The 13,146-nt window shown below is 40.8% G+C and overlaps 1 protein-coding gene across 2 annotated transcripts in view; it reads left to right on the top strand.

Moving 5' to 3' along the window:
* Positions 1-360: 360 nt before the first annotated feature.
* The window catches only part of PDK3 (pyruvate dehydrogenase kinase 3), a 54,337-nt gene continuing 41,551 nt past the window's right edge, over positions 361-13,146 (top strand). Inside the window, exon 1 of one of the 2 annotated variants that reach the window (XM_053934492.1) lies at positions 361-532. In XM_053934492.1, the coding sequence (XP_053790467.1) occupies positions 427-532 (106 nt within the window). In that variant the 5' untranslated portion in view covers positions 361-426. Of the gene's footprint in view, positions 533-815; positions 893-13,146 lie in introns of those variants that run through there. The other variant, XM_053934493.1, reaches the window with a different exon arrangement.

Raw genomic sequence — 13,146 nt, 5'->3', positions numbered from 1 at the left:
TCAGGTCATGAATCCGATTTTTGTGGACAACACGGTGGCGGAGTGACCGTCCTTGGAGGCGTTTAAGGAGACTGGACGTGCCGCTCAGCACCACGGTGTAGCTGACACGGCAGTGCTCGGTCGCAGGCTGGACTCGATGATCCCAGGGGTCTTTTCCAACTGACCGAGGGCAGTGACCGTGGCTCCAAGGGCGGGCCGAGCCACCCGGCGCTCCCCACACGAGCCCCGCTCGGCTCCCGCTCCCCTCACGTGCCCGCCCCGCCCCGCCCGCCGCGCGCCGACGTGCGCGTGCGCGGAGCGGGCTCGGCGCTCGCCCCTCCCGCCGGGCCGGGCCGGGCCGCGGAGCGCGACGGGCAGCGCGGAGCGGCCGCGCCCGGGCAGGAGCCGCCGCCGGCGGGAGCGCAGCGGAGCCGGGCGGGCCGCGCCATGCGGCTGTGCGGGGCGCTGCTCAAGAACCCCATCCCCAAGCAGATCGAGTACTACTCGCGCTTCTCCCCCTCGCCCCTCTCCATCAAGCAGTTCCTCGACTTCGGTGAGTGCCGGGACCGCGGGGTGAGGGGGTGTGGGGGTCGCCGCGGCTCTCCCGGGGAGCGGCGGCCGGCGCGCAGGCCCCGCTCTTCGGCCGCGGCTGCTCGGCCCGCATCGGGAGCGCGGCCGCGGCCCGGCCCGGCCCGGCGGCCCCGCAAGGCCCCGCGCTGACACCCGCGGGCCCGGGCGCGGTGTCGGTAGCCGGTGGCCGGCAAACAGCCGCTGCTCGCCTCGCCGAGGGGCCGGGAGAGGCGGGCTTGCCCCTCCTTCTTGCGTTATCCTCTGACACGGGTACCATTGGGATGGGGATCAAAATAAGGGTTCCTGACCTGACGTTTTGTGAGCTTAGCGAGTGAAGGAGAGAGTAAGTTAATGGTCTTGAGCGTGAACATTTGAATCTGCCGTGCTGAGATCGGCTTACTTAAAGCTCGGGCATGATCATTTAACCGCACGTGTGTAGGAGACCTGTTTGTGTGAAATGCAGGAGCACTTCATGAAATGTTGCTGATGATAAATAGCATTTTTCTTTTCAGAAGCCCTGGAATGAAATCCAGGAGTGGCTTGTGTTGTTGTTAAAAAACATGCTTCCATCTAGATAAGGATAAAGCCATCTCTGTATGGGAGGTTATTTGACTCTTGCTCTCTGACATGAGAGTTGTTGAGATTTTATTATCATATAAATATTGCTGGTAGAGTGAATGTAAAGGCCATGTATAACATTGTGATACTTAACAGCGTGTTTCTTCATTAGACTCTTACAGTAAGGGACAAAAATAAGCCAGTGTTCAGCCAGAAAGTGATTAAAAGTGAATACAATTGCACAATTATGGTAATGGTATTAGTGAAAGAATGCTGTAAGTACAGAAAGCCAGTAATGGGCTTGTTATATCATCTCAGTGAAACAGGATTTTGTACTGTTAAAAAAACCCAACAAAATCCCTTGTGTTTACTTAAAGGAGAACATGACTATAAGCTGTGCTTTCTTTCTCTGGTCTCCATTCACCTGAATTTGTTACCTCTTCCCCATCCCTTCCTGTGCTGCTGGGCTTCTTCTCCAGCATTGGTGCTTTTTATGCTGTGTCTTTCTGTACTGGCAAGAACAGTGGCCTAAAGCTTAGAGCATCTTTATTTTAGCCCTGGCACTAAACAAATTGCGTCACCGTAGCCTATCTGAAAGTTGGGTTTGTGAATTGTTGCTGGGGAAGTATTGGTGTTTGTGAGCCTTTTCAGTTGTTACTAAAGAGGTGTAAAGATTTCAGGATTTGCTTTAATGCCTTGGATGTTCGGACAAAACTTTGCTTTTTGTTAAGGATTTCTACAGTTCTATGTTGCCCTGCATTACTGTTTGCCTTTGGACATCTCTTCTGTGGCAGCCTTTTCATAAGGCATTTGTTTTAACACTGTAGTGCCTGTAATACTTTATGGTTTTGTGATTCTTCAGAAGAAGTAGTTTTCTTTTACAAATTTAAGCCTGGCTTCTGTTACTGAAAATGAATAGAGTGAGATCAGGAAGTTACAGCCTGGCCAGCCTTATTCTTTAGACGTGCTCCAGTTGTCACTGGATGTGTCATTGGAATATTCTCTGTGTGTGGCTATGTATTTAAGGGTCTTCATGTCTTAAGACTGATGGGAAGCTATGTAGTCACTGACATTTAAAACCTCTGAAGAAAAAAAAGTCTATGGTTTAGTCTTGAAAAGTCACCAGGAGTTTCTAAAATTAGTAGGTTTATATTGTATCAACCTTGCTAAACCTATCACCTTGATCTTAATAAGTTTTATGGGCCACTTAACATCTCCACTTACTTACTCTTTAATGCCTGTATTTATTTGGGAAAACTCAAGTAGGAAAATTACAGCAGTTTAAGCAAATAAATGGAACCCAGTGTAGTTACTTAACGTGATCCTAAATGTTTACAGCTTTGGGTAATTTCAAGTTCAGCTGGAGTCTTCATAGGCCTTGAGGAAAAATTGACATCAAAATGTAAGCGATAGTGCAAAAGGCCTGGACAATATGCACCATGTCAGGGAACTGTGTTACTTATATCTGAGTTAGCCAAAAAAAGAATTTGCTGGTGTTGCAGGACACAAGTATTCAAGACAGAAAATATGCCAAGTATAAGGAGCACAATACTCAAGGTGCAGTTCAGTTGTGTTTGTTAATTTTTAAGAATGTATTGATGGGAAGAAGACACTGTTTTGTGGTCAGCTTACAGAGGCTATTTGGTGTCTCACTTCAAAATAAATCATCTTTTTAATTGAGCTACATGAATGTAGTGCTAGTTTTACAAAAACGTGGCTGAATTTTCAACAAATGTTGAAGAAGAGTAAGCCCAAAGGAAATGTGTGAATAACCCTATCATGGTTGTGTGATTTTGTTGTCTGATGCACATTTCTCATATGGAATTTGCACTTACTGTGATTTGGAATTGTGTTTTTCAAGGAAAGTTTCGAAGAAAGTTTTTTGACTTAATTTCTGATGATAGTGAAACTACAATGTGTTCTTTATGTCTTTTTTTTTATATTAGTTGTATTGGTTTAGACTAAGTTGACTTACAAATTTGTAAAATTCTGGTGAGTCAGGGAAGAGAAACAGTATTTCTTGTGAGCTGAAGAGTCTCTTCAAAGATAGTTGGTGGCAGTGTATATTGAGGTGCAGCTTGGGCTTTTGTAAATTACTGACTAGCAGTATGGGTTGTATGGAACACAGTTGTGTGCATAGTGAGGCTGTAGAGCCTCTATTTCTTTCTAGTGATATAAATTAATGACATTTACTTTAAAACTTTCTCTGCTTAATTCAGCTATTTAAACCACTATAAGAGACAGTTTGTTTAAAGTAGCGTGCTAGTACTAAAAAACCTGTGAGGCAAACCAGAAGGCAGTAGTTAAGGCAGTGACATTTGCTTGGTTTCTGAGGCTGAGTCCTGTTTGTATCCATGTCCTGTTGAGCTTGCAGCTGTCTTTGTAGCTGCTGTGAGTGTGTCAGAGGTTACTGTGCCGTGGGCTTGGGACGTCTGTGTCAGAAAGTCTGTGCGTTCACTCTGTGCAGCATTTTTCTTCCTTTCTGTGTGTACACTTTCTGTTTGCACACTCCTGGATTCTGTTCAGACAATTTGTTTTATTACAAAGTGCGTTTCCCAAGGTTCTTGTACAGTCTCGTTCCTTTGCAAAAGAATGACCTTCTGTAAGTGTGTTTCAATATAAACAAATTTTGACCTTGTTTAATGCTAGCATGTCACTCCAGGTTTATCCAGGCCTCCATAATTATTCTGCTCTGAAAAAAAATGCAAAAATCTACCAATTGGATTCAGCTGTGTACTTCCAAACTTCAGTAGTTCCTCTGGAAGTTGGTTTTTGGTAGATTTCCAAGTGCAGTTATACCTTAGTGACCCAGACTAAATTAATTACTAAAATATCTTTTTTGAAGTGAACTTATAAGTAGAGATGTCATCTAACATTCAGGTCCATGGATCTTTGTACATTTTGGGGGCTAGACTGTTTGAGGAAAAAAAATGCCCATTTTGGAGATTCATATTGATGGAGCATCTCAATTTAGCCTTGCTTCAGCATGTAAGGTGGGCCTTAGACAGTGACAGGTTAAGCCAAAATACCCAATACTTAATCAGTAAGCACACACATGGGTAACCAATTGGTCAATCCTTTGCCTGGGGAAGTAATAACCTGTCTGTTTGAGGAAAGTAGAGTTGCTTTTCTAGGAGTGTCTTAGCATTTAAAGAAGACACCCAGAGACGTGAGCTGCTGGTGCTTCCCCTGCAGCTTGTCCTTGGCGTGAGCCAGCCTGGGAAAGCTGCACGAGTGAACCCTGCCCCAGCTGGCAAGAGCCACACAGCTGCTCATTTACTGAGGGGTACCTCAGTTGTCAGTAAAGTTACTGACAAATGTTTTGTCAAATGAATGGTTGTACTGCAAAGGTTACATATAATTAAGCACAAATGAAGAGATGAGTGAAGTATAAATGGTGTAATCCTCTGATCATGCATGAGAGTCATTTGAAGCTGTGTTAGTGCTGTGTTGTGGATGTGTGCCAGGATACTGTACTCATGTAATCCTCTTGTTGCTGTTGCTCAGCTGACCAAGTGTCTGAAACCTGAGTCTGAGGTGTGCTTTGTCAGAAATATGAACCATCTGCTTTTGGGGCTTGTTTACTACTGAAGCTTTGTTGGCCAGTTGTACCTAGCTATATTCTGTCCCCTTTTGTTTCATGTTTCAAACAAAATGTGTTGAATGAATTGTGTACCTAAGGGGCTAAACTTGTTGTTCTATTAGCTCTTTGAATGTGTCATATATTAGTGTCCATGTACCACTAATGAGTTTGGATAAAAAAGCTGTGCTTGTGCTGAAGACAGAAGTTAGTGAATCACAGTGAATTCTTGTTGTGGAATGTGACTTAGGAGATCCTGATTTTGCAGGTTATAATCAAAATATTTGTGGTGACTGCTGCAGTTAGTGGCATTGAAAAATATCACAAAGGCTGTAATTTAGTAATTTTACTGTACTGAGAACAGCTGAGCATGCAGCAGATAATCACAATGCGTGCATGGCGCTGTTGTGCCCTGGGGCATATCTAGAGGAAAACATGATCAATAGATCCTTCTCATTTTTCAAATACAATTTTTGGTATGAAATAGTTTAGTTTGTCATATCTGTTAAACTTACATGTCTTGGGGAAACATGTAGGCCTCTTCCAAAATAACATAAAGAGCAAACCAGATATCAGCATTGCTGTCAGTTGCTGCCATTTGTACAAGCAAGGTTAGATTGGGGTTTTGCAAGAGAGTTTATGCCTCATGTTGCCTTCTTGGTAGAGGCATGGATCTGAGCTGAAAGCCTGCCTCTGGAGAGGTAGCTGGCAGATAGAATTTGAACAACATGTGGGGCAGGAAAGTAGAGATCAAAACATGCCTCATGTCTCCAAATACGATTATTAATCTTATAGAAGATGGCTATTGGAAGATTTTTCTACACAAAAAGATATTGGAAGATTTCTATTTTTTTTTTAATACAACATTAGTGGAGAGACTGTGCATCTATAGCACTTGCAAAGTTTAGGGCTAGAAGATATTAAATAATTACCTGCTATTTATTGGTTGCGGCTGTGCTTTTTCTGCTGCTCTCTGTGCATTGTTCTTAACACCTTAGAATTGATTTAAATGCATCTTCAAAACACAAATGTCGTCTTATCGCAAATGTTAACCATTGGTATGCTGACCACTGAATGGGATCAGGAAGATGAATGCTAATCAGACATTACTGTCTTTTGTTTTCATCTGACTGGCTTCAGCTTCCATCCAGCAGTTTCATTAGAGCTTTTTTTGGTAGGTTGGGATCCTTTGATACCTGGAATATTTTCACAATGTGGGATATGTACGTTGTAGTGGAATTATTTTACATGATTTTATAAAGATAAGTACATTAAATGAGCTATTTGCAGCCTTATGAAAACACAATGGAATTTAACTTTTGTGGCTTTTCTGGAATTTTCAGTATTGTTCTTCAAATTTGTCTTTTGGAACTTTAAATAGAACCCCTTTAGGAGTTTTGTGGAATACTGGAATAAAATTGTTTTACTGCTGTTTAGTTTTTACCTTGAAAGGCTACCAGTGACAGCTGGATGTGCAAGCTGGATTGTCTGCCTGCTTTTGTTCTTGAATTCTTTTGCAGTTACCACTTTTCCATGTCCAATCCTTCATTCCCTAGATCTGGGCATGGATAAAGTTTACATTTCAGAACATAAAAAAGGGTCTCCTTTGAGTGGGCTGTAGCACAGCAAGTAAGCTGGAAGCATTTTTGATGCAACTGTTATTTATAACCTGTTCCTATTTACAGCTGCCAGTTGCTGGCAGGCAGTGATGTTCCAATACTATATATAATATTGAAGGGCTTTATAAGGCCTAATATTGGTTTGAAGGTCTGGAAGAATCACTGTGGTTACATAACTTTGTTCAGCAGTCACTATTGAACTGTGGTATGATAGAGATATTTGTGAGTGGGAGTGCTGTGTAATACTAGATTGTGGTGCATTTCATTTACAGAATTATCTGTATCAGTCACTTTTACAGGCTGTTTATTCAATAAAGGATACTTAATTTCTGTGAGTAATTGAGACTTCATATATTCCGAGTTCAGTATTTTAGTATAGTTATAGTACAAATTCCATAAATTTGTACTAAAGATGATCAAACTGGATCACCAAGGTATTTTTTTTTCTTTCTCATAGAGCCTAAGCATTGAAAATTCTGCCTTCAGTACCTGGTTTGGCTGGCCACGCTTGCCTGTAAGCACAGGCTAGTAGTCCACAAGTGAGCATCCTTCAGCTGATGGAATTGCTTGAGGTTTGTTTCCCAAAACAGCAGAAAATGTCTTAGTCTGGGTTCTATTTGTCGATGGACTGATCAGAGGAGCTGTGCAATCCTGTGCCTTGGGATGCTGGGAAGGGAATGATCTTCCCCTGCACGTGGATGTGTCTGCATCCTTGAGCTTTTTTGTATTCCCTGAAAGATGGTGTGATGTGTAAACACGCAGCTGAATGCCTTGGGTGAAAGAGAAAGGACAAGAACTATACATCTGTGTGAAGCAATAAACAATGCCAGTGGGTTTGTTTATTTCTTTTTAGCAAGTAGCAGAAGCAATGGAGAATGCTGCTTGACAGAAATTGAGGACTTGGGAAGCTTCTTTTTAGTGGGACAAAAAGATAGGATTTGTAGCTCTTGAAGATCTAAGAATGTTTGGGACACACTTTTCTTCCAGCAACTGGTAGAAATTGTTGAAATGCCTTCTTTAGAGTAGATTTAAACTAATAAGGAGGCACTTGAAAATCTGAAATTAAATTTTGATTAAAATGATCATGAATTTGGTAGCATTCCTTCTCTGGAATGGAAGAACTGACAGCCAGTGATTTAAAAAGAGCACAACTTCTACAACCCAAGAAAACGGGCTGATAGGGTCTCTCCTAAGACATAAGGAGTAGTAGATGATGATCTGTCAGTTTGAGAAAGAGCAAATCTTATGCAGACAAAAGGTAAGAAAGCAGCAGAGTGGTGTTATGATTTCTAGAAATACTGTTGATTAAAAAAACCTATGAAAGCTGGAAACAAGGACATCCTGTCTTGGGTTGCAGTACAAATAACAGCCAAGGTGAAAAGTCATGGGATAGAAAAACAGATAAAAATATGTTGAGATAATTTATAGTAATGGAGGAGAATGCTGAAGTGAAACATTTACTTGATGAAACTAAGTACATAATGATAAAGTCTGTTGAATTAATGTTTGCTTTGGTCTTCAGAAAAAGATGAATTGTATCCAGAATAATAAAGGAAATCACAACTCTCCCCTGACCCAAATTTTAGATAAGCTGAAATATATCTGGATTCTCTTGGCTTAGTGGGTTCCAGTGGAATTAAATCAGTTCTGTGCGTTGTGAGTAGCTGAACACTTTCTTCTGAAAATGTGTGTGGCCTGGTGCAGCACAGCTCTTGCTTATGGGCTCCATGGAAGTAAGGAATGGTGATGATGGCCCCAGGGCTTTGGAAGTGGGAAAATACACTGCTTGTCTTTCAGAGAAAAGGAAGAGGAGGACATTAGAGTTAAATCAGGTTGACTGAAGTAGCTGAAAATGATGGAGCTAATAATGAAGTAATGCGTAGATAAGGACCAAGAGATAATGAGGTAGTAGAGAGACAACAGATTTTGTTGGCCTGGTCTAATTTCCAAGTTAATTTGATGTGCTAAGCAGCACTAGGTGCTGTACCTGGCTTTTTATGAAGTGTGGCACAGCCCCGTGTGACATTCTTAATTAAAAACAAACAAACAAAACTCAATGTACAAAATAATGGAATAACTGCAAGATGAGGTTGTTATATCAGATGTTCAGTGTTATGGGGGTTGACCTCATCCAGCAGCTGAGCACCCACTCAGGTGCTTGCTCCCCTCCTTCCACCCCCACTGGCATGGGGAGAGAAAAGGGAGGGCAAAAATGAAAACTTATGGGTTGAGAACAAGACAGTTTAAGAAGTAAAGGAAAGAGTAAGAGAAATAAATGATGCACAGCAGTAACTCATCACCCCCCAGAAGCAGAGCTGTGCCCAGCCAGTCACTGTGTGATGGACTTTGGGGGACAAAGCCAACCAGTTTGTTATTGCTGGGCATGGCATCATGTCATATAGAACATCCCTTCATCCAGCTCAGGTCAGCTCTCCTGGCTGTGTCACCATCCAGCCTGTTCCCACCCCCAGCCCTGCTTGCTGGGGTAGGGACTGAGTGCAGGAGAGAGAGAGAGACCCTTCAGAAGCTTGCAGGTCCTGTTCAGCCGTAGCACAAACACGGCTGTGTCAGCAATGCTTGGAGTTCCAGCTGCGAGGCACAGCCCCCTTCTGGGCACTGGGGAAAACTGGCTCCAGCAGCCAGCTCACACAAATGTTGGTGAAGAACAATTCATAAATACTCTGTGTTGCACTAGCAGTCATTGATCTTCACAGGACTGTTGTGAGGAGTGAATGGTATGTCTCCAGTTCCCCTTAACTCAAATCAGCATAATCCATAAGATTAGGCACAGATTTAGGAATTGTTTTATCTAATTCCACAGTTACTATATTAGAACAGCTTTTCTTGTTGCCAGTTATGCTTAATATAATGGCCTTTATTAAAAGCCACCTTTTTCTCAAAACTGCTGAAATATTTTACAGGCTGCTGCTTATCCTTTTAAAAATGTTTGGAGTTCTGTGTTTTTCTGGAATCAGTTAAACGTAATTTTTCTTTTTGGAAATATTAGGTTGAATGGATGAATTAGAGCAATGAACTGTGACTCTTAAGGTTAGTTCTCTTTTTTCTGATGCTTTGTGTGTTATAAGAGGCTATTTTATTGGCTCTTGTTTCCTTTTAACTTTTCTATGTAAATGTGACATTCACGTTTCTTTGTTCTGTTTAAACTATTTCCTGTTAGTCTGTAGTCAATGTAAAAAAAGTGACATAGTATTATAAATATTTTCACTGACTTAATTAAAATAGTAGGCTTGTGCAAATTATAATTGGCATTTTTCAGAATTAGGTTTAAGACTGTGAATAGAGAGAGGCAATTTTTTTTTGCTAAAAATAATTTACATTTCAACTGCTACTTGTTTGGTTTAGTCCTTGTTCATGCTTTTCTGAAAGATTTTTATAGACTGCAAAAATACTTTCAAATTCTGATAACTAGCAATGACACAGAAGAATCCTCTAATCTTTTTTGTAATATGGTTCGTTAATTATCAGAAGTGTTTTGAAATGAGATGTTTAACAGTCTAATACGCTTTGCCTCAGTGAGACTGAAGGGAAACTGGAGCATGTGGTATTGGCAGTATTTTTATGTAATTGGTTTTAACTGTGTGAGTCTTTGCTCATAAACATTAATTTTATTTATGCTGGGGATTTGGAATAGCTTTTTCTTTGGCAGGTTGTCAGGAACTAGAGGATAAAGCAGGGATTTGTATTTTTCTGGAATGGTTAGAGAGAATTATGGAAGTTTTTCATAAAGGTTAGGAAGGAAGTTGTCAAAGTTGTGAGAGCTTAGGGAGAGTGTTAAAAATTTGGAATATCTAATTATAATCCTCAATGTGAAATACATTTTTACCTCTTCTGGGAGGAAAAGGTGATTATAAGACCCAAGAAGCACAAATCAGTCTTTTCTGGTCAGTTTGTTGTAACAGAAGCCGATCAGAGCATCAAAAGGGGGAAAAACGTTTCTTTGGCTTGGTGCTTTAAGCCTCATTCTACATCTAAAAAAAAAAAAAAGTTTAAAATTTGTTTTAAAATTTTGCATCTCACCAGAGCAAAACACAAGATCTGTTTCTTCCAGGGTCTCCTGTTTGAAAGCCCCAGAGCCCCTTGGCAGTGGAGGCCAGGGCTGCTGTGCACCTCTGTGCTGCTCTGAGCCGCTCTCCCAGCGTAGGTCTCGGGAGCGCTGGTGGCAGAGGAGCCGATACAGCCTGCAGGGCCACGTTGTTTTGGTTCTGTTTGTCTGTTTTAGAAGCTCCTTGTGCCTTCCTAGGGAAGGAGTCTGGGTTGCACATGTCGTTCTAAGATCAAGAAACTGATCAGGGCCGTGGTTTCTCCTGAGAACATTTTGGCTCTTCGCCTGTAATTTTCTGTTGGGAGTGCCTGTGATAATGGCGAGACAGAGCTTTGCTGCTGAAATGATTCACCTGACTTTCAGCCTACTCCCAAATTGCTCAAAGGAAGTACAGCCTTGGGTCTATAAGTCTAAAAATAGTACAGCCTGTGGATAACTGGTTGAGTGCCTCTGCATTAAACTTTATAGATACTTTTGATTATTGTGTTGTCTCTTGGCAAATGCATTAAAATACTCAAAAAGTTAGTTTGTTAGAACCAAGTGGTAAGCAGCTAAACTAAACATTAGTTTTAGATCATGGAAGCCTATTTTAAAAACTCATGCTTTTATTTTAATTTGGGTTGTTCTGTTTAACAGTACACAGTGCTGGTTTACATCTTTGACAAGTGATTATCTGATAATCCATTCCTCTTGAGAGGGACAGACGTGTCTCCACTTGGGTCTTTTCTGTGACAGGAAGGCTATGGCTGTAGGAGTTAAAATTAATGATCGCAGAGTATTGTGCGTCTGTTAATTCCTCCTGTTGATCTGTTTCAGATCAGCAGTAAGTTAAGCTGCTTTCCAGCACAATCGGTTTCATACAGAGCACCATTTACTTGAAACAGGCTTACTGCAGTTGACAAGTTATATATTGTTGTTATTATTATTTATTATTAAATTAGTGTGTAGCTAATATGGCAGTAAACGTAATGATTCACTCCGTGTTGAGCTGTCCTGCTGTGCTAAGGACAGCTAGCTGGCATTTTTTCTTTACCTGTGTTTATATGAAAACATGAACTGGCTTTTTCTCGATGGCAGTGGTATTCCTTAACATGAGCATAGTAATTAATACACATGAGACATAAACCTGCTCACTCTTAGGGGTTTTGGAGATAAGTATTTTTTTCTGTATAGAAATTCAAGAGTAGTTGTGTTTATTTTTTAACTTCTTAAGTTCAAAAGTCTAGACCTTGGTTATGAATGGGATTTGGTCTGGTCATTCACACAATAGGATATAGGCTAGTGTATTCTCCTGAGTGAATGCTGTGCTGAAATTTTCCTTTGGAACAGAAAGTGAACATTGCAGTTGCCCTGCCAGTCAAAGAGTTCTTGAATGTGGTATTTGAATTGCATTAATTGGAAATGGTTTATTAAGCTCAACTGTTTTAGTACTTCAGCCCTTGTTTTATCCATATGCTGTGTCACATGACTTGGAAAATTTAACTGGAAAGCTAAATAACTTGTGAGTGTCCTAGTTTGGATTGCACTTAGCAGTGGAATGGCACAGAGTGCAAATCAGTGGCCAAACAGTGGTAATAACTGAGTTCTCATCTGTGAACATAAACCATGTAGATTGAGAAGACTCAAGCACCCCTGTTGGAGTGCTTTCCCCTTGGCTGAAAAGGCCCAACTAGTCTTGGGCTGAAAAAAAGAAACAAGTATTTGGAAAAGATTACTTGTAGACTTCAGTTCCTCTGGCTTTAGGCTGGTTTTCCGGAGGTAGTTTTTTTGACAGAACTTAATCGACTTCATAAAAGTGCTACGTTTATTATAGTTAAGTTAGATATAAAAAATATTTTTTGTTTTTAATTCTTCAAGTTTCATTTTTGAAACTTTGGAATTTCTCAGCTTGGTGGTCCAGTTTCAAAATACAGATTTTTTAGATGCAGTCTGTGGTAAGGAGTGAGGGTCAACAAGTGTCAGTATCTGCTATTATAGTCTATGTGTTCTTTTTCCACTTGCTTCATTATCTTCATTGGGTTTTACAAAGCCTTGTCTGATAGCAAGCAAACAAGCCCTGTATACTTTATGTATTTTTAGTGCTTGGTGAGATAAATATCTAGAGAGTATGCTGGAAATATAATAATTTCCGTTGGGGTATAGGAATGATTTTAAACTCAGGCTTATTTTGCTGGGTTTTGCTTTGTAGCCACATTTATTGGGACTGTGCAAGCATAGCTTGTTTGTCTTTTAATAAATAGCCCATGTTCCTGAAATGGTGTGTAATCATTGAAGTTCAACTATTCTTCTTAAGTTCTGTTTTCCTACCTTCAGCAGCAAGTTATTAGTTTTAGCTTTTGTCCAGTCTCCTCTGATGCATTGATTTTTTTTGCATATTCTTTTGAAGATTTATTCATCCTTCTGCTTTCACTTTATTTTGTTTGCCTATACAGGAGCTATGATATATTCTGGAAGCTCAAGAGAAGAGAGTAGATGTGGCTGATCACTCCTTTTTTCCTGTCTTTCTTCCTTTATCTTGTCCTATCTAAAAACAACAGTAGTAGCTTCTGATCTTGTTTTTATGGATTCTGGATGGAGTCACTTGTCTCTGGTATACAACAGGTGGGACTTTGCTTTTGAGTCTTAAAGTAGTACAGTGTCTCTCTGCTGTTCAGAACATAATTAATGGAGAGAACTAGACCTCTGCCTGCAGTGCAAAGACTGAAAAGAGCACTTTGTTTCTTCTTTTCCTGCCTCCTCTGACAGATGAGTTGATATTCAGAAAATACCCATGCTTT

Source organism: Vidua chalybeata, chromosome 2 (assembly GCF_026979565.1).
Source record: "Vidua chalybeata isolate OUT-0048 chromosome 2, bVidCha1 merged haplotype, whole genome shotgun sequence".
Classification (NCBI taxonomy): Eukaryota; Metazoa; Chordata; class Aves; order Passeriformes; family Viduidae; genus Vidua; species Vidua chalybeata.
Note: the sequence above shows the minus strand (reverse complement) of the source record. Positions and strands in the feature narration are given on the sequence as shown.